The sequence below is a fragment of the Neofelis nebulosa genome, chromosome 13 (assembly GCF_028018385.1).
Source record: "Neofelis nebulosa isolate mNeoNeb1 chromosome 13, mNeoNeb1.pri, whole genome shotgun sequence".
Taxonomy (NCBI): domain Eukaryota; kingdom Metazoa; phylum Chordata; class Mammalia; order Carnivora; family Felidae; genus Neofelis; species Neofelis nebulosa.
The window spans coordinates 76,785,104-76,811,781 of NC_080794.1; the positions used below are offsets into that span (position 1 = coordinate 76,785,104).

At 36.2% G+C, this 26,678-nt stretch overlaps 1 protein-coding gene across 4 annotated transcripts in view; it reads left to right on the forward strand.

Moving 5' to 3' along the window:
- The window catches only part of ATRNL1 (attractin like 1), a 789,076-nt gene that overhangs the window by 172,713 nt on the left and 589,685 nt on the right, over positions 1-26,678 (forward strand). For all 4 annotated transcript variants that reach the window (XM_058697871.1, XM_058697872.1, XM_058697873.1 and 1 more), the window contains 3 exons: positions 3,662-3,875; positions 6,643-6,831; positions 18,441-18,659. In XM_058697871.1, the coding sequence (XP_058553854.1) occupies positions 3,662-3,875; positions 6,643-6,831; positions 18,441-18,659 (622 nt within the window). The remainder of the gene's footprint in view (positions 1-3,661; positions 3,876-6,642; positions 6,832-18,440; positions 18,660-26,678) is intronic.

Below are 26,678 nucleotides of genomic sequence, written 5' to 3' on the forward strand. Positions count from 1 at the left end.
TAGCTGATTTTAAAGAAGCATTGAGGACAGTATTATCAAGTGATGTAGAGCATGGAATTGGACGTACTGCTTATCTTTAAAACTTAGTAGCAAGTTAATCTCTCCAGCCCTGGATATCCAGCCCTCCACCCTGGATAGTTGTATTAGGACCTTTAATCTCTTCAGATCATTCCTGATTTATGATGAAGAATGGGTAACTGATTTTATTTTTACTCATAACAGAGGAATATATATCTGGTGTTGAAAGCATGATATAAGAACAGTTACAAAAGAAATGTTACAAAAAATTAAGGGGACTTAAGGACACTCACTTTTCAAATTTTTTTATGGATATCACTTCACTGTTACTGCCTACATTTTTGGTGATATCAGAATGTATACTTCTTATGAGTATCAATACCAGATGATTTAACTTATTAATGTGAGTTTCTAATTGTTGAGCCAAAGCCCTGCTCCACGCTTTAATAAAATGGTTAAATTAATTATGTCACTGGTTTTTATAAATATTCAAAATTTTGAAATGGATATCACAGTATATTTGTTAGCTGCCATTTATCATATGCTTGATATTAATAGAATAAAGAAAAAACTTACCAAATTTGTATGCAGACTGATATGTGAAATCATTTTCGTGTGAATTGTAGCTGTTTTTCTGTGAAGAATGGGCCAGTATTCATTCATTTAGTACATGTTTATTGAGCACCTTCAATGTACTTGACAGTCTACGGCTTGCTGAGAATAGAAATTAAAAGACCATCACTGTTCTCAAAGATTTTACTGGTGAGGAAGACAAACACAATTATACTGTATTGTGATAATTATAATGATAGTTGCACATGGGATATATGAAGAAAGAGAGTGTATGTCTAATTAGTGATGTGGTCTTAAGGAGTTTCCTAGAGTAATGCCCTAGCTCACTTCTGGAGGGTGTTGAGTTGGCCAGCACATGAAGATATTTCTAAGGAGGCAAGAGAAACACCTATGGTTTTTTTTTTTTCTTTTCTTTGTCTTAAGAGCTACCAGCCTAATGTTCTGAAGGTAAGATGTATGTGGTTTCGTGTAAGAGAGACGTCAATTAGTTAAAAAAAATATTTTAGAAAAATGTGAAAAGGTATATGTGTACATTTTTTTTTAATTGTATGGAGCATATAACACAAATTAAGATCTGTTATATTCTTGTGATACCAGGACTTTATTTCTTTAATCACAAAACTGGGGGACAATTACAAATAACGTTTGGAAAATAGTTCTGTATTGTGTCGCTTATAAAGAGCTTATTAGTGGTAGATCCACAGTCTTTGAGTTTTAGAAAGTCCTAGTATTCCTCATTAGAGCTCTGTTGCTTTTTTTCCTTGTTTAAAATGTAATATTTTTAGTTTTTACACTACAATCTTGAAATGTGCAAGTTCAGAAGTTGCACATTTCAAGGTTTCTTGTGTTCCTCAATTTTCTTGCTTGTTGCTATAAATCATAAAGATTGTACTAACAGTTACTTTGGCTGTGTGGTGAACATAGATTTGAGAGTTTGTGGACTAGTGTGCTCTAGAATAGAAGAAGGTTTTGTTTCATTAGAAAGCTGAGCTTTAGCAGCGTTGCAAAGGTAGAAGCTTCTGCGAGTTGACATTCCATTAAGCATACTTTTATGTAAAATGAGTTATATCCCAAGTCATTCCACTTGTATACACTTAGATAACCCTCCCTTGGCAAATAAAGACAGACAAATTCAGGCAATTTAAAGAAATATTCTGGGTCAAATAATCATTTGCTTACCGGAAATGGCTAATGAAATGTTGCAGTGATTTATGATGTCCTTTAGTAAATTTTCATAATGTTATAATTTGTCTTCTATTTTCAACTGCCTGTCCAGTTCATTTACTGGGTAATAGTTACTTTCAATGTTTTATCAACGGCTTCATTTTTCTGTTTCTTTCCTCTTCCTCTCAGATTCTTATCATGATGAGTTACGGAGTAATATTTTACTTTAAATGACTTGTCTTTCCTACAGATAGTTGGAAATGTAGACAGAGTCGCTGTAACGTGAAGCACAATCATTAATCTGAAATATCTATGCTGGATTGACTCCTGCTGTTATTATCAAGAACTGTAAAAATGTCGTAGCTTTTTTGTTATCAAAATATCTTTCAGAATAATGTGTGAAATCTATGGTGATTGCAAGACAAAGTAGCATGTGTATTTTTATAATTAGAAACATTTATTAAGTACTATCTCTGTCTCAGCAATTGGATGGTGGAAAATAACCATACCTGTTCTGATGAACTTTGGTTAACAACATTTATTGGCTACCTACTATGTGTGGAGTACTCTACTAGGTGGTATGAGATCGACTGTCATAATGAATATGCATAGGATATTTTAATTGTATCTGAGAAATAATTTGTTGAGTATTTACTATGTGAAATTTATTATGTTTATACACTTTGAAAATTTCTAGGTCTGTAGCTATCTTTATAAGTTCTCTAGGACCATTTATACAGCATATGTAGAGTAAACACGGGAGATATCTATATATTTATATCTATCTATATCTATATATCTACATCTTATTTGTATATTGTTAAACACTCAAATGCAGATACATATTTTTATCTACCCTGACAGTCCACAGTGTAAAAAGGATGATGTGGAGTTTTGAAGTCACCTCACACTGTAATATAATATTATTAACTTAGTAACTTAGAAAATAAATATATTATGTATATTAAGGTATAAGTGTTTAGGAATAATGTCAGCAAGATGACAGAATGGAAATTCCCAGCACTTGTCCCCCCCATAGAACATTGGTTTGAACCATTCATATACAAAAATGCCTTTACAAGAACTAGGGAATCTAGGTGAGAGATTCTAGCACCTGGGAGAAGCACAGAAATCAGAAAGGACAGTTTCACCCCGCCCCCAAGCCCATGCAGGGCAGTGAAGCATGGTGAGAGATAACTTCTGCAAAGGGGAAGGAGAGTGAAGTGAGCACATGACTTTGCTGCTGACCCTAGCTCCAAGTGTGCTGTAGTGAACCCCAGTGCCTGGTTGGTTCCTACTGACCCATAACTTCATCTAAAATTGCATGAAAGTCCTGATGTACCAGTAGAATCTAAGCCAGGAGAGAGGCGTTATTCTTCTGAGTTCTTTTGTGAACATGTTACGAAGTTTCCACTCACCTCTACATAGAGTTTGTTAGTTTTGTTTCCTGTTTTCTCACTGTGCATGTAATGGCAACTTCGCTTTAGATTCTTACCTCCATGACTGATTAAATTGGCAACAGTAGGAGCAGTAATGGCAGCAGTAGCAGTAACAGCAGTAGCTGCAGCAGTATGTTAGTTTTGTAGTGATCTTGCCTTATCAGGGAGGTATTTATATCAGACACGTATTTTTTCATTTTGTAGAAGAGGAAACTGAGGTTCACAAGGGCTAAATAATTGACCCCACTCATGTAGCTTGAGCACAAAATCTACGTTTTAAAAATGGGGTTCTTTCTATATCATTCTCCAAAATGTGCTGGAATTGTTAATTACCCTTGGTCATTAGAAAAGCAGTTCTATATGTTTTTAGATGTAATTTTTAATGATGATGAACCATTTGCTGACGAAAATGGTGGCATTTTTGTATGCAACTTGTTTTTTAATGTTCTTTTTGTTGTTGTTTACAGAAAGTATCACCTTGGGTAGGCTTGCGCAAGATCAATATATCCTACTGGGGATGGGAAGACATGTCTCCTTTTACAAATACAACATTACAGTGGCTTCCTGGTGAACCAAATGATTCTGGGTTCTGTGCCTATCTAGAAAAGGCTGCAGTGGCAGGCCTAAAAGCTAATCCTTGTACATCTATGGCAGATGGCCTTGTTTGTGAAAAGCCTGTTGGTAAGTGGTAAACTAAGATTTCTTTAAAAATAGTATGTTTCCAACTCCTCTTCCATGTGGGATAGCCTAGAGGCCTGAAGTAACTTTCACCATCTTTAATTTTTTTTTTTTTATGTTTACTTATTTTTGAGAAGGGGAGGGGTGGAGAGAGGGAGACAGAGGATCTGAGCCTAAAGTGGGGCTCGTACTTATGAACTGTGAGATCATGACCCGTGAGCCAAGTTGACAGACACTTAATCGACTGAGCCACCCAGGTGCCCCTCACCATCTTTTTATGATGTTGATTTCCTGATTTTTCGGTAAATTTTATCTTGATCCACATTCCCCATTTAGTCTTAGTGACTCAGCATTAACTGGTGGAAATAACAAAATTTTATTATTTTATACAATTTTTATTTCTTGGTTGAAATAGGGAGATTATGAATTTATGGTTATAGTTACTTGCAGTCTAGTAAGAATCTATTATAATTTTGTTTATGTCTATTATAATAATAGTGTTTGGAAGAAAGTTTTGTTTTTAAGAATAACAACTATTTCAAATTATTTTCATCTTACAGATCTATTTCATTTGGCAAGTAAAAAGGAACTTTTCTGTTATATGGGTTTTTTTTTTTTTTGCATTATATGTCATTTTGTGGTGATTGATCTTTATTTTTTTTTTTTTATATTGGCTATGGAATTCAAACTCCAAACCTGTACTAATTGTGTTATAAGTTTTTATTTGGTTTTATTAGCCAGTATAAAATGCTAGAAGTGTACATTATTTTTTTCTTATTTTAATTCCAGTTAGTTAACGTGCAGTGTTACATTAGTTTCAAATGTACGATATAGTGATTCAATAGTTCCATACATCACCCTGGGCTCATCACAAGTGCGCTCCTTAATCCCCATCACCTATTGAACCCATCCCCCCCCATTTCCTCTGGTAACCATCCATTTGTTCTCTATAATTAAAGGCTGTTTTTTGATTTGCATCTCTCTCTCTCTCTCTCTCTCTCTCTTTTTCTCCCTTTGCTTATTTGTTTCTTAAATTCTTTTTTTTTAAAAAATTTTTTTTTTTTACGTTTATTTATTTTTGAGACAGAGAGAGACAGAGCATGAATGGGGGAGGGGCAGAGAGAGAGGGAGACACAGAATCAGAAGCAGGCTCCAGGCTCTGAGCCATCAGCCCAGAGCCTGACGCGGGGCTCGAACTCATGGACCGTGAGATCGTGACCTGAGCTGAAGTCGGACGCTTAACTGACTGAGCCACCCAGGCGCCCCTTGTTTCTTAAATTCTACATCTGAGTGAAATCATATGGTATTTGTCTTGGAATGGATTTTTGTTAAGTGAGAAAGGAATATTGTTTTCTCTTTTTAAATATTTTTATTGTGTAAAATATACATAACATAAAATTTACCATTTTTACCATTTTTAAATGTAGAGTTCAGTGTTGGTAAGTGCCTCAGTTAACACCAAGCATCTCCAGAACTTTCTCATCTTCCCAAACTCCGTATCTATTAAAAAATACCTCTCTGTACCTCCCTCCCTCAGCCCCTGACAACCACCTTCTATTTTCTGTTTCTATGAGTTTGACTAATCTAGGTACCTCATATAAGTGGAATCATAAAGTGTATGAACTTTTATGGCTAGCTTACGTTCCTTAGCATAATGTCTTCAAGGTTCATCCATATTGTAGCATATGTTAGAATTTCATTCCATTTTTAGGGCGAACAATTATCCATTATATGTACATACAAATTTTGTTTATTCATTCATCTGTCAGCATAAACTTGAGTTACTTTTACTTTTGCTGTTGTGAGTACTGATGCTGTGGACATGGGTGTTCACATATCTTTTCCAGTTGCAGTTTCACATCTTTTGGGCATATAGCCAGAGGTGGAATTGCTATATCATATGGGAATTCTGTGCTTAATTTTTTGAGGAATTGCCATGCCATTTGTCATAAAAGTTGTATCATTTTACATTCCCACCAGCAATGTGCAGGCTTCTAGTTCCTTCACATCCTTGGTAATATTAAAAAAAATATTTATAGTAATAGGTATATTATATTTCATGTAAAGATTTTATAGTATATTGTTTTATTTTAATTGTCTGTTTATATCAGAGACATGTTCACTGACAGGGCATTTGTTTTGATAAGATATGAAATGTTTATGGAAAAAATTGTAACAAGAAAGTAAGTAATGATTGTATATGTTGTGTTTAGCCAAAGCTAGAAAACCAGGTCATGGGCTACATTTCTGTTTATAAGGTTTTAAATTATATAATTTTATGTACTTTATAAAGGATTGAAATTTCCCAAAGAACTACAGTGTTCAAATTTGATAATAAATTTACTAAGTAGATGAGATGACGTCTCATCTTTATTTTCATTCACCTTATCATGTATTTTTGGCTATAATTTTTATCCCACACTTGGCTTACTTGAAACATTCCCTAAACAGCAAAACAAATGAAACCCATCTACTTGTGTTAAAATACAGTTAACAGGGGCGCCTGGGTGGCTCAGTCGGTTGGACGTCCGACTTCGGCTCAGGTCATGATCTCGCGGTCCGTGAGTTCCAGCCCCGCGTCGGGCTCTGTGCTGACAGCTCAGAGCCTGGAGCCTGTTTCGGGTTCTGTGTCTCCCTCTCTCTCTGACCTTCCCCCGTTCATGCTCTGTCTCTCTCTGTCTCAAAAAAATGAATAAATGTTAAAAAAAAATTAAAAAAAAATAAAATACAGTTAGCAAATAAACTAATTATATTTGTTGGTTTATTCCAGTTAGTCCAAATCAAAATGCAAGGCCATGCAAAAAGCCATGTTCTCTAAGGACGTCCTGCTCCAACTGTACAAGCAATGGCATGGAGTGTATGTGGTGCAGTAGCACGAGACGATGTGTTGACTCCAATGCTTATATCATTTCTTTCCCATACGGACAGTGTCTGGAGTGGCAAACGGCCACCTGCTCTCGTAAGTATTTATCCAGAGTGACTTTTTCATTTAAAGGCATCATAAATTGAACATTTGAAGAAGTTTTCGAAAGATGCGAGAAAAGTGTTACAGTTAACTGTTTCCGAACCTATTGGTGGTCTAAACCCCACACTTAAGTTATACTGTCATTTTGAAATCTACTAATTATTTTATCGTATATATTTACATTTTGCCTTGTTTGTGGTCTCCCTAACTCTGAGTCTGTGTTGCAGATAGCGTAACACTTCTCGGAAGTGCTTGCTGCTTCAAGGATCACATACTGCTTTGTTGTGCTTCTGTAGTGTCCGTTAATCTAGTACAGTTCCCATGGCTTACATGACTGTGATAGTTTTAAAGAATCTATAGCAGTTGTTTTGTAAGTGGCCCAACTTGGATTTGTCTAATTCTTTTCTCGTGATTAGGTTTAAGTTAAGCATTTTTTGGCGAGAATATCAAGCATATCAGGGGAAGTATATCTACTATAAATGAAGGCTGCAGTCTTGGCATCACATGGAGAGTCATGTCAGCAGGGCAGTGCTGGACTTGTTGTGGGTTTACTTCAGGAGAAGATCTTGCCCCTTGCTGGTCTCATGTTTTGTAAGGACTGTAGGGGGAGGATGCACTTGACTGAATGTATGATATGGGTACTGTGTGGTTATGAGCGGCCTTTCTTGCAAAGACAAATTTCATCAGGATGCTGCTGCCAAGGGGATTGCACAACATTACTGACAGCACTTGGTGTCCTTCTAGGCATCTGAGGTCACATGCAACTTTTGTTTTTTTTGTTTTTGTTTTGGCTTGGGAAGATGTAGAAGCTACTGGTCTCAGCTCTTTGCTAGCAAAAAATATGGTTTATCTTTCCACAGTCTACCTCTGAAACTGGAGCTCATCAAAAAATGCCTTTCCAACAGGGACATGAATTAATTAGTCTGTTCAGATTTGTAATAAGAAGGTAGGAAGGATTATTTTTACTTCCATTGCTTCCAGCTGCTTTTCAATGTTGAATCCATTCATTCATGCCCTACTAATTGGGGTCTGTACCTCCTGTGACTGATCCAGACTTTATAATTTTTTTCGAGAATAATATGCTCTGCAGGTGCCCACGAGTCCCCATTCCACAAGCACAGTTAGTTGCAGAATCACCTTAAAAAAGTTGGAGTTCAAGTATATATTCATCTGGAAATCCTTTATTTAAAAAAATCAATGAATGTAAGAGCTGGTTCTTTGAAAGAATTAACCAAATTGATAAACCCCTAGTCAGACTTCTCAAAAAGAAAAGAGAAGGGACCCAAATAGATAAAATCACAAATGAAAGAGGAGAGATCAAAATCAACACCACAGAAATATAAACAGTTATAAGCAAATATTACGAAAAATTACATGCCAACAAACTGGGCAATTTGGAAGAAATGGATAAATTCCTAAAAACACACAGTACTAAAACTGAAACAGGAAAAATAGAAAACTGGAACAGACCCATAACCAGCAAAGAAATTGCATCAGTAATCAAAAATCTCCCAATAAACAAGGGTCATGGACCAGATGGCTTCAGAGGGAAAGTCTAGCAAAACATTTTAAAGGGGAGTTAATACCTATTCTTCTCAAACTGTTCCAAAAAATAGAAATAGAAGGAAGACTTCCAAACTCATTCTACGAAGCCAGCATTACCTTGATTCCAAACCAGACAAAGATCTCACTACAAAGAATTAAAGGCCAATATCCCTGATGAATATGGATGCAAAAATTCTCAACAAGCTATTAGCAAATCAAATTCAACAGTACCTTAAAAGAATTATTCACCATGATCACGTGAAATTCATTCTTAGGCTGCACAGGTGGTTCAATATTCACAAATAAATCAACATGACATATCACATTAATAAAAGAAAGGATAAGAACCATATGATCCTCTCAATAGATGCAGAAAAAACCGTTGATAACGTATAGCATCTAATTTTGATAAAAATCCTCAACAAAGTAGGGAGAGGTAGAATATACCTCAACATCGTAAAGGCCATATATGAATTATAATATTCTCAGTGGGGAAAAACTGAGAGCCTTTCCCTATGGTCAGGAACAAGACAAGGATGTCCACTCTCACCATTACTATTTAACATAGTACTGGAAGTCTTAGCCTTGGAAATTAGACAACAAAAAGAAATAAAGACATCCAAATTGGCCAAGAAGAAGTCCAACTTTCACTATTTGCAGAGGAAATGATGCTATATGTAGAAAACCCAAAAGATTCCACCCAAATATGGCTAAAACTAATACGTGAATCCAGCAGTTGCAGGATATAAAATCAAAATGCAAAAATCTGTTGCATTTATATATACTAATAATGAAGCAGCAGAAAAAGAAATCAAGGAATCAGTTCCATTTGTAATTGTACCAAAAACAATAAGATACCTAGGAATAAACCTAACTAAGGAGGTAAAAGATCTACACTCTGAAAACTATAGAACACTTATGGAAGAAATTGAGAGGGTACTAAGAAATCGAAAAGCATTCCATGCTCATGGACTAGAAGAACAGACATTGTTAAAATGTCTGTACTACCCAAAGCGATCTACACATTTAATCCAGTCCCTATCAAAATACCAACGGCATTTTCCACAGAGCTAAACAGTCTTAAAATATGTATATCACTACAAAAGACCCCAAATAGCTAAAGTAGTCCTGAAAAAAAAAAGAAAACTAGAGGGATCATGAATCTGGATTTCAAGCTGTGTTACAAAGCTGTAGTCATCAAGACAATGTGGTATTGGCACAAAAATAGACACGTAGAGGGGCTCCTGGGTGGCTCAGTCGGTTAAGCATCTGACTTCATCTCAGGTCATGATCTTGCATTTTGTGGGTTCAAGCCCTGTGTCGGGCTCTGTGCTGACAGCTCAGTGCCTGGAGCCTGTTTCAGATTCTGTCTCTCCCTCTGTCTCTGCCCCTCCCCTGCTCATGCTCTGTCTCTCTCTCTCTCTCAAAAACAAAATAAACATTAAAAAATTTAAAAAAAAGGCACATAGATCAATGGAACAGCATAGACAACCCAGAGATGGACCCACAACGTTATGGTTAACTAATCTTCAACAAAGCAGGAAAGAATATCCAATGGAAAAAAGATCTTCTCTTCAACAAATTGTGTTGGAAAAACTGGACCACTCTCTTACACCATTCACAAAGATAAATTCAATATGGATGAAAGACTTAAATGTGAGACAGGAAACCATAAAAATCCTAGATGAGAACACAGGCAGAAACCTCTTTGACCATGGCTGGAGCAACTTCTTACTTAGACATGTCACTGAAGGCAAGGGAAACAAAAGACATGAACTATTGGGACTTCATCAAGATAAGAAGCTTCTGCACAGCAAAGGAAACAATAAAAGTAAAAGGCAGCCTACAGAATGGTAGAAGATATTTGCAAATGACATATCTGATAATTTAGGATTAGTACCCCAAATCTATAAAGAACTTCTTAAACTCAACATCCAAAAAATAAATAACTCAGTTAAGAAATGGGCAGAAGACATGAAGAGACACTTTTCCAAAGAAGACGGCCAACAGACACATGGCCAACATCCAGATGGTCAACAGACACATGAAAAGATGCTCAACATCACTCATTGTTAGAGAAATACAAATCAAAACCACAATCAGATACCACCTCACACCTGGTAGAATGGCTAAAATTAGCAATACAAAAAACAACAGATGTTGGCAAGGATGCAGAGAAAGGAGAATTCTCCTGCACTGTAGTTGGGAATGCAAACTGGTATATCTATTCTGGAGAACAGTATGGAGGTTCCTCAAAAAAACTAAGAATAGGACTTCCCTATGGTCCAGCAATTGTACTCTTAGGTATTTACCCAAAGGATACAAAAATACAGATTCAAAGCGGGTACATGCAACCCAATGTTTACAGCAGCATTATCAACAATAGCCAAGTTATGGAGAGATCCCAAATGTCCACTGACTATGAATGGATAAAGAAGTTGTGTGTGTGTGTGTGTGTGTGTGTGTGTGTGTGTGTGTGTATGTATGTACACATACATACATACACATAATGTATATATATGTTATATATATATATTACATATATATATACACACACACACACAGGAATATTAGTAATCAAGAAGAATGAAATCTTGCCATTTGCAATGATGCAGTTGGGGCTAGAATGTATTATGCTAAGCGAAATAAGTCAGTCAGAGAAAGACAAATAGCATATGATTTCATTCATATGTGGAATTTAATAAACAAATGAATATATGGGAAGGGGGTGGAGAGAAGAGAGGGAAACAAACCACGAGGGCCTTTAATTATAGAGAACAAACTATGGGTTGAAGGAGGGAGGTGAGTGGGAGATGGATTAGATGGGTGAGAGGTACCAAGGAGTGCACTTGTGGTGATGAGCACTGGGTGTTGTACGAAAGTGATGAATCTCTGAATTTTACTCCTGAAACCAATACTGCATTGTATGTTAACTAAAATTTAAATTAAAAAAAAGGAAAAAATCTAAGTTGTCTTCTTTGCTCACAAATCTTTCTTGTATTCCATATCTTCTTTCTCATTTATTTACCTTTTGGAGAACAGTCTTCAGTAATTCTTTCCAAATAAATTTATGGCTAGTAATGTTTTTGAGTTTTTTCATGTCTAAAGTGTATTTTTTATGTTCATGTGAATGATAAAGTGGCTGGATATGTAGTTCTAAGTAATTCTTTCCTTAGACCTTGTAGCATTTGGTGTTGTGAGTGAGAATTTTCATGTGAATTTGATTTTCATTAATTTTTGGAGCCTCTTTTTAAAGAAATTCTTTGAGAAATATAAGATTTTAAGATTTTTTCGCTTTATCCTTGGCATTCCAAATTTTACAACTCATTTCAATTCAGTTTTCCATTAATTGAGTTGGATTTTAAAAATAGATTCCCATTGGCTCTTTGAATCTGATGAGTACTTTCTTTATGTGCTAAAAATGGTTTTTAATCATTAGATTGTTTTTTTCCTATTTACTCTTTTTAGAAATCTTAAAACAGTTGTTGGAATTTCTAGATAAATCTCAGTATGTCTTAAATTCACTTGTTTTTTCCATCTCGTTGTTTGTTATGATTCAGATTCTTCTTCCTGGTTTTTTCTTTGGGGATTTGTATTTATTTAAAGTAATGCTTTTGAGGGGCGCCTGGGTGGCGCAGTCGGTTAAACGTCCGACTTCAGCCAGGTCACAATCTCGCGGTCCGTGAGTTCGAGCCCCGCATCAGGCTCTGGGCTGATGGCTCGGAGCCTGGAGCCTGTTTCCGATTCTGTGTCTCCCTCTCTCTCTGCCCCTCCCCCATTCATGCTCTGTCTCTGTCTGTCCCAAAAATAAATAAAAAACATTAAAAAAAAAAAAATAAAGTAATGCTTTTGAGAACCTTGTAGTTCCACTATAAAAACTGTAACTGCATTTTTTGAGAAGGTAAGTAAAGGTAAAAAATTAACTACTTAAACACAGGTAATGAATTGCACCTTCACCACTGATGAACTTGATTACAATAACTGCTGTTGGTAGGGTTGTCCGCTGGGGGTGTTAGATCAGTTGTCAAGTTCTGCTTTTATATCTTTTGTTTTTGACTCTTTGTTTTCTTGATTTTGATTTGTTGAGAATTTTATTTTCAACTTTGTGTACTTGTTCTTGAGCAGTCTAGCCTGCTGAAATTTTCTTTTCCTTGGGTCTTGTCTTTCACCGTTGGGTCTGTTGTCAGCCTTGCCTTCTCTTTGGCCATCCGAAACCCATTTGTGCAGCTGATGTCCAGTAACAGTTATGTTTGTTCCACAGCCCTGTAAATTATATGCCCTTTATTCATGTGGGAAGAAGGGCATTGTACTTTGCTTCAAGGAGACCCTGTATCTTTTGGACGTTGTAGTAATCTACTCCTTGTGAGAAACAAACTCCTTCTCTATTATGTCTTTCTTTTCCCTGGTTTTAACCAGCAGACGTTTAATGAGCAATGAGGAAATGCCAGGAAATAAAATAGAGATTGGGAATACAGATCCTTGCTCAAAATCTGAGTGCTAAAAGTAGCTGAGTGTTATTGTTTTGCAAATATGTCAGCTTATGGGCAATGTTTTTGTCATATTTTTACATTTAACTTTATATCTTTTTAGTATTATATGTAATGGATTTATATTATTGTTTTTTAGTACATTTGTCTAGTCCTTCACTAAACATTTAACAGTAGTAAAAGCATTCTTATAGTTATAAATAAAACTATATTAGAAATGATATAAATTTTATGTTGCTTTCAGAAATTTGTTTCAGTGGTATTTGAGGTTTCCTAGTAAATGGAACTTGAAGGAAACTGTTCTTTGCTAATGAGAAACAAATATGGGTTTTATAATATTCCCTAGTGTTTTTCAGTTATACTATTGTCATATTATTACTTAAAATTCACAATTTGAAGAAAGAAATATGTGTCTTCAGACACATTTTGCCTAATGTTTTCTGAGAAAGCTTTGTTAATAACTGCAATTATTAATAATTGATATATTTATCTTAAAATATTTGTTATTCTATTTGTGAAAATGAACTTCAAGGAGATTATTTAAAGCAATAAGAGAAGATTTAGTTCTTAATATATAAATGTTCAAATAAAATGTAATTAAATTGATACAGTGAAAATGGAATAATAGGAAACATGAGAATATAGTACACATCTGACAAATCTGTATTTCTTTCAGTATTTGGCAGGTTTATATACATGTTCAATTTAAACATTTTTTTTATGGAAGTTAGGGAAAGTAATCTTTTAAAAATTGATTACAGTTTATTTTTTAGATCAGTTTTAGGTTCACAGAAATTTTGAGAGGAAGATATAGAGAGTTCCCATATGTCCTCTGCCCCCACATGTGCTTAATTCCCCCACTGACAACATCCCCCACCAGAGCGGTACATTTGCTACAGGCGATGAGCCTACATTGGCACATCACTGTTGCTCAAAGTCCAGAGTTTACATTAGGCTCCATTCTTGGTGTGCTACATTCTGTGGGGTTTGACAGTTGTATAATGGCATGATTCCATCATTATAGTATCATATACAGCAGTTTCACTGCCTAAAAATCCTCTGAGCTCTGCCTAGTCATCCTTCTGTCTACCCTAACACCTGGAAATCACTAATATTTTACTGTCCCCATAGTTTTGCCTTTTCCAGAATGTCATATGGTTGGAATCATACAGTATGTAGCTTCTCAGATTAGTTGCTTTCACTTAGTAATATGCATTTAAATTTCCTTCATGTCTTTTCATGGCTTGGTAGCTTACTGACTAGTATTCATTGTCTGGTTGTACCACAGTTTGTCTACTCACTACTAAAAGAAATCTTGGTTACTTTTGGAAAGTTGTGACAATTGTGAACAAAGCTGCAATAAACATCCATGTGCAGGTTTTTATGTGGACATAAATTTTCAGTTCATTTGGGTAAATATCGGAAAAGTGTTATTGCTGAACTTTAATGTTAAATGTTTAGTTTTGTAAGAAACCATCAAACTGACTTTCAAAGGGCTTGTATTTTGCATTCCCACCAGCAATGGATGTTTCTGTTCCTTTGCATTCTACATATTTACCAGCATTTGGTGTTGTCAGTGTTTTGGATTTTGGCCATTCTAATAGGTATGCAGTGGTATCTCATTGTTGTCTTAGTTTGCATTTCTCTTGACATATGATGTGGAGCATTTTTTCATTCTTGCCTCTGTATCTTTGGTGAGGTGTCTGTTTAGGTCTTTTGTCCATTTTCAACTTGGGTTGTTTATTTTCTTATTATTGAGTTTTAAGAGTTCTTTGTGTATTTTAGATAACAGTCCTTTATTAGATGTGTCTTTTCTAAATATTTTCTTACAGTGTGTAGCTTGTACTTTCATTCTCTTGACAATATCTTTGCAAAGAAGAAATTTTAAATTTGAGTTTAAATTTTAATGAAGTCTAGTTTATCAAATTTTTTTCATGGATTGTGCCTTTGGTGTCATAACTAAAATATCACCAAACTCAAGGTCATCTTGATCTTGTATATTATTTCTGGGAGGTTTATAGTTTTGCTTGCAATGCTCATCTGTTCTTGCATAATGGATACTTTATCCATTAGAACCTTTAGCATATTAAACATAGTTGTTTTAAATTCCTGGCCTGATAATTCCAACATTCCTGCCATTTCTGATCTGATGCTTGTTCTGTCTTCTCACATTTTTGTTTTAATGTTTATTTATTTTTGAGAAAGAGAGCATGAGCAGGGTAGGGGCAGAGAGAGAGGGAGACACAGAATCCAAAGCAGACTCCAGGCTCCGAGCTGTCAGCACAGAATCCTATGTGGGGCTCGAACCCATAGTTGTGAAATCATGACTTGAGTCGAAGTCGGACGTTTAACTGACTAAGTCATGAAGGCACCCCTTCACATTGTTTTTTTGTCTTTTGGTATGCCTGTAATTTTTTTCTTGATAGCCAGATATGATTTATGGGTAGAAGAAACTGCTGTAAATGGATTGGCTTTTAGCATTGCAGTTGTAGAGTATGGAAGGAGCAGAAGTCTTCTATATATGATTAGGCCTTAGTTTTCTTGTGAAATTGCGCCTCATATTGTGGACTTCACCAGTACATCTCAGTTTTTTCCCCTTTCTCAGGTGGCACATGATGGTCAGAGGTAGCTGTATTTGTGTATCTCTTTTCCCATGTGGAAGGCCAGAGCAGGCTAGAGTTGGATATTTCTCTTTAACAGGTCAGTTAGGCTCTGATAAAAACCTCAGTAGTTTAGGCTCTGTTACATAGTTTTTCCTGGCCTTGTTAAGAACAGAAAACTCTGGCATATTTCAAAATACCTTCGCCTGCTGGAAGCAGAAGAAGGTTTTTCTTTGATGTTCACTGGGAGCTCTTGGAGGTAAAACTCACAGAAGTGTGTGAATGCCCCATGACTGGGTCCTTCTGGGAATTTTAACTCTCAGAGTTGCCCACAGTGAGCTTCCGTAGTTCCTTCCCCTGGCACTGTTCCTGTAGAAGTTTCAAATTTGGTATATTACAATTCTCTGTATCCTCCTCTCTGTCTCTCCAATTTTCCGCAGTGATTTTCCCTGTGACCTCCTCTGACAGATCTAAGACGAGTTGTTGACTTTTCATTTTGTGCTGCTTTTTACTTTTTGTTTGGATGGAGTGGTAACTTCTGAATCCATGACATGCAGGATCAGAAACCAGAAGTCTCCAGTAATCATCTGATGGCATAATTTCTTACAGATTGATTTTTAAAATTCTTACACATTTCAAAAACCATATTGAATGTTTTACAACTTAATTTTTCAAAAAGCCCAAAATAAATAAAATAAAAATGATTGCTCTAATTACTTGTAGTTTACACACAGTCTCGCTACTATTCATAACTTAGAAAAATAGCATAGCCTACAAAATCTTTCCTGTATTATTGTCTAAAAAACATTAGTTTTTGTCAGTATTTGAATCATTATTAAATACTAGAGATGGATTTTCCTGTTCATCTTTCAGCAATGCCTGTTGCTTTGTTGTACTCTTGAGTAAAAGGAAAACCAACATTACCTTATGCACTAGTTTCATATGTAAAATAAAATCTAAGAGAATAAAATGTTGCTCTGAGCATGACATTTTGTAACCTGTTATTAAAGCCTAAAATCAAATAAGTAAACGGAATTAGAAGATTACTAGTTTGTCAATCAGCCAGTACAAGAAACTGAGCCTTCTTTCATCTAAGATTTCCCCAGCTGTTTGGAAAGCATTAACAGGAATGTTGTATTTGAGAATAGTTTAGATTTACTTTGTATGTAATGCTTCTTCAAGCCATTTTGTTGGTTATATATCCTTAAAAAGAAAGTCCTAAAATAAAATTTACTTTCTATAGACCATAAATATAAAACTAGATTTATTCTGGGTGAAACCTAGTAGAGATCTACTTCAAATCATCACATGATGGTAAATAATTGGAATGTCAAGATAACATACCTAATTTTATATTTTTCATTATTTCCTATTGGTTTTGTAGCAACTTTATATAAGACAATTAGAAACCAGAAGACAATTAGAATAACCCAGTCAACAATACTGTGGGGTAGCTACAATCATATATATAAGAGAAACATTTCAACGCATGAAAGCTAAAGGGGTATGGTAATATATGAAATGTTCAGTTATCTAAAGATCTTTTAAGTGATGTACCATTTAGCATCGTGTGTTGCCGAAAACAAATGTAAATTTTAAAAGGAAGCATGTTCATGCTAATGGATTCTTTGTTTACAAAAATAACATTATCCAGTTGTAGTCAATGGTTCAGTGTTCTTCCTTTTTAAATTATTATTAAAGAAATAGAGGAGACAGTACTTATTTTCCCGTTCTTATATCCAATCTGAAATGCTCAGCATGCCAAAAATTCTTAATAACAAATCATATTATAATTGATGAATTCTTTAACCAATATTCTATTATCCATACGCGGTTCACTGTATTGAGTTCCTGATGTTCACTGAGAAGCTTCTGCCATTCTTGTTTGCAGCAATCTGAGGAACATTTTTCGTTTCCAGTAATAACAAAACACTGAGTGGAAATTAAGTTATTACCACCTTAACAATGGAATTTGGTTTACGAGAAATTACCACTTCCCCCCTCTAGTTTTTTTCTAGCATGTGGCTAGAAGAAACATCATTCATGATGTCTTGTACCTCTGTCACCGTCGTCTATAGGTAAATGATTCCCAGGACAAAGAATGCCTTTTCTAGCAAAATGTCAATAAAAGTAATGAAAGAAAGTCTCAGCCCAATATAGGATACTCTGTGAATTAAAATTTTAAAACATCACATAGTAGCTGTGGTATATATAATGCCAAACTATAATATGTTCATCCTTGGAAAAGATATCACAATATTCATAACATTGCTGAATATTATAGATTATTCATAATGTAAACAAAAAGTTTGAGCTTCAGCTCAACCTTTGAATCTTGGAGGGATATTCTGCAGCCCTGAAAATCAGTAAAGCCTTTTCTTGTTGCCTGGCTGAGGTAGGGATCTGGTGGCCATGTTCCCATCCAGTTTGACTCTTTAGGTGAGATTGATTAGGTAAATGCTAGTATCTTGGACCCTTGGGAAGAACATTGTCAGTGAAAGGCAGTACAAATGGGGCTCAGCTATCTCAGGGAATGGGCAGGCAGCCTTTACACTGGACTGTCACAGGCAGATGCAGAGTTTTTCCTTGAAGGCCTTTACTAGGCACAACAAGAACAGCTAACATGGCTCTACATCACAGACAATGGTAAATGTGGTCTGTAGGCCCCTGGATCTGCTTTGAGGCAAAGTTCTCAGGAATCTTGAAGTACTGACTTCGTTTTTCTCCATGTCATGGTTACCACACACCCTTTTCACCTATTTGTTCATTTATCTCCTCTTTGTTCATGATGTATGTTTTATTTGCTTTAAGTAACTGCTGACTCTTTGGTATTATTACAAAAAGTGTTTACATTAGCTACAGACAACTTTTCATATTCTTTATTTCAGATCATACTTATTTTTCCATTAGCTTAAAATTCTATTTGAATATAAAGTCATATAACATATTTGTTAATGTTCCTGTCATGCAGCTCAAAATTGTTCCGGATTGAGAACCTGTGGGCATTGTTTGGAACAGCCTGGATGTGGCTGGTGCAATGATCCTAGTAACACAGGAAGAGGACACTGCATTGAAGGATCTTCGCGAGGACCAATGAAGCTTGTTGGAATGCACAGTAATGAGATGGTTCTTGATTCCAGTCTTTGTCCTAAAGAAAAGAACTATGAGTGGTCCTTTATCCAGTGTCCAGGTAATAAAAATGTGATCAGTATAATTTCAGTTTGGAAACCAAGAATGATTTTGTCTTTCTTACAATAAATACTTAGAAAAACATAATGGGACTCAAATTTCACCGATAAAAAAATATTCTTCCCTATATCCATCGCTGTTGTGTAGATGGCATTCTACACACTATGTTTGGCACAATATATTTGGCTTCATATGAAAACTGGACTCATGCCCGTTTTCTACCTTGTAATATATAGTCTTTTATTGCTCATAGTTTTACGGTATCTTAGAATTCAGAGGCAACTCAGAAGATCCAGGCAAACTTTGTGCTAAGTGTGAGAATGTTTTAAATAACATTTGTGATGGAATCAGCTGGCCTCATTATGAATACCATACAATTTTGAAAGTTAATAGTTTTCAGGTTTTTTTCCATAGGAAGTCTTTCATGCTAAATAAAAACAACCTTCTTGAAAGATTACTTATTCAGTATATTTTTATTGAGTGCCTACTATGTTCCAAGGGGCATTTTAAGTGCTAGAGACACAATTATTAACAAATTAGACTAAAATTATTCCATTCACAGAGCCTAGTTGAAATTAATAAAATTAATTCTATACACATGCGTATATGAGGTTAAGTGCTGTTAAATAAATAAAATGCCATTAACTAAAGTAAGGAAGGGGAATAAGGCTTGCAATTTAAGAAGGTGGTGAGAGAAGAGCTCACTGAGAAGTAACAATAAATACTTCATATAGATGAGAGAATGAGTCATAGGGATATCTGGAGAAAGTGTCTTAGAACAGGTGACATCCTAACACAAGGATAAGCGAAATAGTTTATTTGGGAAGTGAACCTAGGAAGCACAGTTGAGGGAAGAGAGAGTTTTAAAGAAGGGAGAAAAACCAATAATACTAATAATACTAATAATACCAATAATTACTAATCTGGATACTATACTCGGAAATTTGGACTGACACCCTCTAGGGACCTACGAGGACCATGTAGAATGCTTCTCAGACTTAACCTGCTGAGGGACTGGAAGGTGGTGCACTTATCTGTGGCTTCTCATCCTTCATTGGTTGGGTGATGCCTTTGGAGGTACTGTGCTTCGGAGCTGTGCCAACAGTCTGGTTACTAGCTTGCCCTGGCTAGTGAAAAGTAGAGATATTGCAGAACTTGCTTTAGGTGAGTCACCGACAGTGTGCTGTACTGAAACCAGATGGACTGAGGGAATGTGGTGCAGAGTGCAACAATACCTGCTACATAAACTTTGAAATATGTGAAAAGCAAAAAAGAACAAATACTGGTTTGTGAAACAACATGATTAAATCTTAAATGCTTTTTGCTTAGTGAAAGAAACCAGACCCAAAGGCTACAAGTTGTATAATTTCATTTATAAAATGATCTGGAACAGGCAGAACTGTGGGGATGGAAAACAGATCAGTTATTTGCCAGAAGTAGTAAAGGTAAGGATTAATTTCGAGGGGGCCTCAAAGTGGAGTTTTTGTGTTATAGAACTGTTCTTTCTGACACTGTGTAGGTTGATACATGAATCCACGCATTTGTCAAAACCCATGTTTTACACCACAAAGAGTGAACTTTCCTGAATGCAAATTAAAAAGAAAAGTCACCTAGAATGTCAGGAGACCCTAGGGTGTAAAGTAAAATTGTGACAAGTAAATTTAACTATATTAAAAAAGCCATAACATCATCAAAAATAGGAAAAAAAAAAGGGCTGACCTAAGTAACTTTGGAAAACAGTGTTTTGACTTAATACCATAAAGCTAAAGAAAAAAAAAAACTGTACATAAAATTGTAATCTGATTAGTAAATTTGCTTATCATGTGGTATAGGTTAACAATTCTAACAATACTTTATGTGTTTACTAGGTTTGGAAAATAACTTGTATTTTAATGTAAGCCAAGTTTTCCACTGTCAGAAAAAGAAATTAAAAATAAGCAAGGAGTGAAGACTACAAAGAACCCTGTGGTATTGGATTAGGGTCTGAGCTAACAGCATGAATTCATGTTTATTTTAATATATATACAAAGAGGTGTGTGTGTGTGTGTGTGTGTGTGTGTACACACACACACACACACACACACACAAAGAGGTAAATATAGATATATGTGTGTATACATAGTTTAGGGTATACATGTATTTTCTAGTTCTGTTTGTCAAGACGGTCTAGAAGCCATGACATCTGAGAAGCAAAAACACATATAGTGCCTATATCTTGGTTTTTAAATACTGTTTTCCAGTAAGAGACTCTTAAAAACTGAGAACAAACTGAGGGTTGATGGGTGGTGGGAGGGTGGGGAGGGTGGGTGGTGGGTATTGAGGGCACCTGTTGGGATGAGCACTGGGTGTTGTATGAAAACCAATTTGACAGTAAATTTCATATTAAAAATAAAAAAAATGAAAATAAGTAAATAAATACTGTTTTCCAATGAGAGGAACCAGGGCTCTATGGAGAAATGGTTAATTCTAGGGCCTGGATTGGGAGAATACATGATGATCCTGGAGCATTGTTTGGTGCCCCAAAGTAAGAAAGAGCTTAAAAAAAAAAAGAAGAGGGGATCATGATCATGCCGAAGAGACACAGTACCAACCTAAAAGAATTCTCAGGGGAATGAAGTTTGAACAAAAAGTAATGATTGTATTGGGTACAACTCAACAGAATAATATCCATGAATCTAAACTGATTTAAATTGATTTAATAAGTAATAAATGGGTGAGAATGAACAAAATTCCTTACAGAAGAATTCTAAATAATAAATGTAGAAGGAGTGAGAAAAATTAAAAAAAAATCACTATTAGAAACCCACAGTAATACTAGCTGTAAGATAATCCACTTATGTTGAAATTTGGGAGTAAAACGATATGGAGAAACAGGGTATTTGTGTAGCTTTAAAGCTTTGGTAGTCACTTCTCGGTGTTTTTTTTTTTTTCATAGTGTTTCAAGTTTTTATTTAAATTGTAGTTAGCTAACATACAGGGTAATATTTGTTTCAGGAACAGAATTTAATGATTCATCCCCTACACACAAGAACAGTGTTCATTCTAACAAGTGCCCTCTCTAATGCCCATTCAGCCACCCACCACCCTCCATCAAACCTCAGTTTGTTCTCTATCTTTAAGTGTCTCTTATGGTTTGCCTCCCTCTATGTTTTTATCTTATTTTATTTTTTCGTCCCTTCCCCTTCTATTTTGTTTCTTAAATTCCACATATGAGTGAAATCATGATCTTTGTCTTTCTCTGATGACTTATTTCACTTAGCATAATACACTCTAGCTCCATCCATGTCATTGCAAATGGCAAGATTTCATTCTTTTTGGTGCCTGAGTGATATTCTATTGTGAGTGTGTGTGTGTGTGTGTGTGTGTGTGTATTACATCTTTATCCATTCATCAGTCAGTGGACATTTGGGCTCTTTCCATAGTTAGGCTATTGTTGATAGTGCTGTTATAAATATCTGGGTACATGTGCCCCTTCGAACCAATATTTTTGTTTCCTTTGGATAAATACTTAGTAGTACAGTTGCTGGGTCACAAGGTAGTTCTATTTTTAACTTTTTGAGGAACGTCCATACTGTTTTCCAGAGAGGCTGTATCAGTTTGCACTCCCAAAAACAGTGTAAGAGGGTTCCCCTTTCTCCTCATCCTTGCCAACATCTGTTGTTTCTGGCGTTGTTAATTTTAGCCATTCTGACAGGGATAAGGTGGTATTTCATTGTGATTTTGATTTGTATTTCTCTGATGACGAGTGATTTGAGCATTTTTGCATGTGTCTATTAGCCATCTGTATGTCTTCTTTGGAAAAGTATCTATTCATGTCCTCTGCCCATTTCTTCACTGGATTATTTGTTTCTTGGGTGTTGAGTTTGTAAGTTCTTTATAGATTTTGGATACTAATCCTTTATCTGATATATCATTTGAAAGTTTCTTTTCCCCTTCCATTGGTTGCCTTTTAGTTTTGTTTATTGTTTCCTTCTCTGTAAAGAACCTTTTTTATTTAAAAATTTTTTTTTTCAACGTTTTTTATTTATTTTTGGGACAGAGAGAGACAGAGCATGAACGGGGGAGGGGCAGAGAGAGAGGGAGACACAGAATCTGAAACAGGCTCCAGGCTCCGAGCCATCAGCCCAGAGCCCGACGCGGGGCTCGAACTCACGGACCGCGAGATCGTGACCTGGCTGAAGTCGGACGCTTAACCGACTGCGCCACCCTGGCGCCCCAAGAACCTTTTTTATCTTGAAATCCCAGTAGTTTGCCTTTGCTTTTGTTTTCCTTGTCTCTGGAAACATGTCTAGTAAGAAGTTGCTATGGCTGTCTAGTACTGTGTTAAATAACGCTGAGAGTTGACATCCCCATCTTGTTCCTGACCTTAGAGGAAAGCTCTCAGTTTCTCCTCATTCAGCATATTAGCTATGGGACTTTAATATATGGTCTTTATGATATTGAGGTATGTACCCTCGATCCCTACTTTGTTGAGGATTTTTATCAAAATTGGAAAGTGTACTTTGTCAAATGCTTTTCCTGCATTTATTGAAAGGATCATATGGTTCTGATCCTTTCTTTTATTATGTAGTGTATCACATTGGTTGATTTATGAATGTTGAACCATCCCCGCAGCACAGGCATAAAATCCTATTTGATTGTGGTGAATAATTCTTTTAATGTACTGTTGGATTTGATTTGCTAGTATGTTGTTGAGAATTTTTGCATCCATGTTTATCAGGTCTATTGGCCTGTAATTCTCTTTTTTAGTGGGGTCTTTGGTTTTGGAATCAAGATAGTGCTGGCCTCGAGAATGAGTTTGGAAGTTTCCTTCCATTGCTATTATTTGGAACAGTTTGTTAAGAATAGGTATTAACTCTTCTTTAAATGTTTGGTAAAATTCGCCTAGGAAGACATCTGGCCCTGGACTTTTGTTTGTTGGGAGATTTTTGATTATTCAGTTTGTTTGCTGATTATTGGTCTGTTCCAGTTTTGGTAGTTTATATGTTGTTTCTAGGAATTTATCCATTTCTTCAAGATTACCCAATTTATTACCGTATAATTTTTCATAAATTACCTTATGTGTTTATATTTCTGTGGTTTTGGTTTTGATCTCTCCTCTCATTCGTGATTTTATCTATTTGGGTTCTTTCTCTTTTCTTTTTGATAAGTCTGGCTAGAGGTTTGCCAATTTCATTAATTCTTTCAAAGAACCAACTTGTACTTTCATTGATCTGTTTTTTTGTTTTGTTTTTATTTTGTTTCTATCTCATTTATTCTATATCTTTATTATTTTCTGTATCTTTATTGTTTCCCTTCTTCTGCTGGCTTTAGGCTTCATTTGCTGTTCTCTTTATAGCTCCTTTAGGTGTAAAGTTAGGTTGTATAGTTGAGATTTTTCTTTTTGAAGTAGTCCTGTATTGCTATATACTTCCCTCTTATGGCTGCCTTTGCTGCATCCCAAAGGTTTTGAACCATCGTGTTTTCATTTGTTTCCATTTCTTAAAAGATTTCTTCTATAATTTCCTGGTTAACCCATTCGTTCTTTAGTATGATGTTCTTTAACCTCCATTTATTTGAGGGCTTTCCAATTTTTTTTTTTTTTTTTTTGTGGTTGACTTCAAGTTTCATAGCGTTGTGGTGTAAAAATATGCATGATATGATCTCAGTCTTTTTGTATCTTTTGAGGCCTGATTTGTGACCCAGTATGTGATCTGTTCTGGACAGGGTCCCATGTGCACTCAAAAAATGCATATTCTGCTGCTTTAGGATGAAATGTCCTGAATATATCTGTTAAGTCCATATGGTCCAAGGTGTCATTCAAAGCCATTGTTTCCTTGTTGATTTTCTGCTTAGATAATGTCCATTGCTGTTTGTGTGGCGTTAAAGCCCCCACCTATTATTGTATTATTCTCAATGAATTTCTTAATGTTTTTCATTAATTTATATATTTGGGTGCTATCAAGTTGGGGGCATATATATTTACAATTATTAGGTCTTCTTGTTGGATAGATCCTTTATTATTATATAGTGCCCTTTTTCATCTCTTGTTACAGTCTTTGGTTTGAAATCTAGATAGTCTTATATAAATATGGCTATAATTTCTTAACTACTGTGGAAATTATTATGTTAAACTGGCTATCTATGAGAATTCTCTATACTGTCTAGATCATTAAAATTCTTTGCATAATATGATAAGTGTGTATAAACTCGTAAAGAATTTGTTGTCCTACCTAAGTGAAATTGACTTAGAGCTAAATAACAGGAGTATAAATAGGAATTTCTATATATTTAGAAATTAAGGAATCTGTTCTAATAACCCATGGGTCCTAGATAACATAATAAAATTAAAAAAACATTTTGGATTGAGTGATAATTAAAATGATGTAATATATTAAAATTTTGTGCCATGCAGCTGAAGCAGTGCTTACCAAGAAATTGGTAGTTTTAAATGCTTACATCACAAAAGATGAAAGGCTGAATACTGTGATGTAAGTATCCATGTCAAAGGTTAGGAAAAGCATAAAATTAAAGCCAAATAAAATAGATGGAGTGAAATTAAAAAATAAAGGATGGAATGGAATGAATAATAAAGATAAAAGTTGCCCTTTCCTTAAGGTCATCCCTCTGCAGAGTTTCTCCTTAACTTGCTGTGGGTAGCATTTGGACTTTGTCTAGCGTATGGTGAGTTTTAACTAGGTGTGCTTTGGTCTGCTTGTTAAAAGGGCCCTGATCTTCTTTCCACCAGAGCTGAAGCATTGTAGCACTGTACGGTCAGTGCACTTGGTGCATGTGGGAGAGTTTTGGTCTTGGCCAGGGCCCTGATGCTCTGAGTCTCAGGCACACTTGCCCTTTAGTAAAGACGCACCTGCAGAGCGTGGTGGGGCGGGCTAAGTGTAAGCGGCTCAGCCCTCCACTGTGCAGCTGTGCAGCTCACTGACATCTGTTCTTGCTGATGGGCAGGGGAGAAGAAAGGCACCAGCCCTCTCTCTCATACCTGGATAGAGCAGTTTGCGCCTGCTGCTGTCTGGGAAGCCCTCACAGAAGAGGAAAGAATCTCCCCTCCTGTGCCCCAGGCTTTCGTCAGATCCCTGCCTTCACCCTGTCTGCGTCCCACCTGTTTGGTTGCCTGGCCACACAGTGCGCCTGTGTTTTATCTCAGGCACGCCAGCTGAGTTTCAAAACTCCACACTTTAGGGATCCAGCACAGTGCCGACTCGTGCTGATCCTGGGGGAGGGTTTGTCCCAGATGGGAGTTGCACGAATGCACAGGATCTTGGAGTTTAGAGTCAGGTGCAGCAAAGATCAAGCATCCAGTTTAGCTGCCCTCAGCAAGCATCTCTGCCCCTGTGGTAAAGAAGAGAATAGTGCAGTGGGAGCCTGCTGACTCTCTTGTTTCCCCAGAGGTAGTGCCACCTCTCCCAGTTGAACTCCAGTAAGAGGAACTGTGTCTCCCAATGCGGCCCAGGGAATCCTCAGATCATGCTGTCTGCTCCTGGGCCTCTCCCCTCCTTCTCCATAGGAATACTGCTGCGCCTGCGGGACTCCACACGTGCAGCCATGGTGCAGTCTTCTAACACTTCAGTCTTTGAGCTCTGCTGGTTGCAAAAACTCACAATAATCATCCCCTCTCATTTTCCCAGTCGGTGCTTTTTGGGAAGTGTTCTTGTGATCCTCTGTGCACTGTGCATTCTCTCTCTCTCTCTCTCTCTCTCTCTCTCTCTCTCTTTCTCTTTCCCCTTTCTCTGTGATCTGGACTACTTCCCTTCCACAGCACCCATGACTCTTTTCTCCCCAAAATCACATGTCTATACCTCCTACCTTCCACAATGTGACCTCCTCTCTCCTTCTCCTAGCTGTCTGGTTTGTTCTCTCAGTCTTCAGATCGATTTCTTGGGTGTTCAGAGTGATTTAACGTTTATCTAGCTGTGTTTGAGGGACGAAGCAAGCATAGGGTTCTACAACTACTCTGCCATGGTAATCCCCCCAAATAGTCACTTCTTAAACAGGATACAGGACTCAAAAGATTAACCAAAGAGGG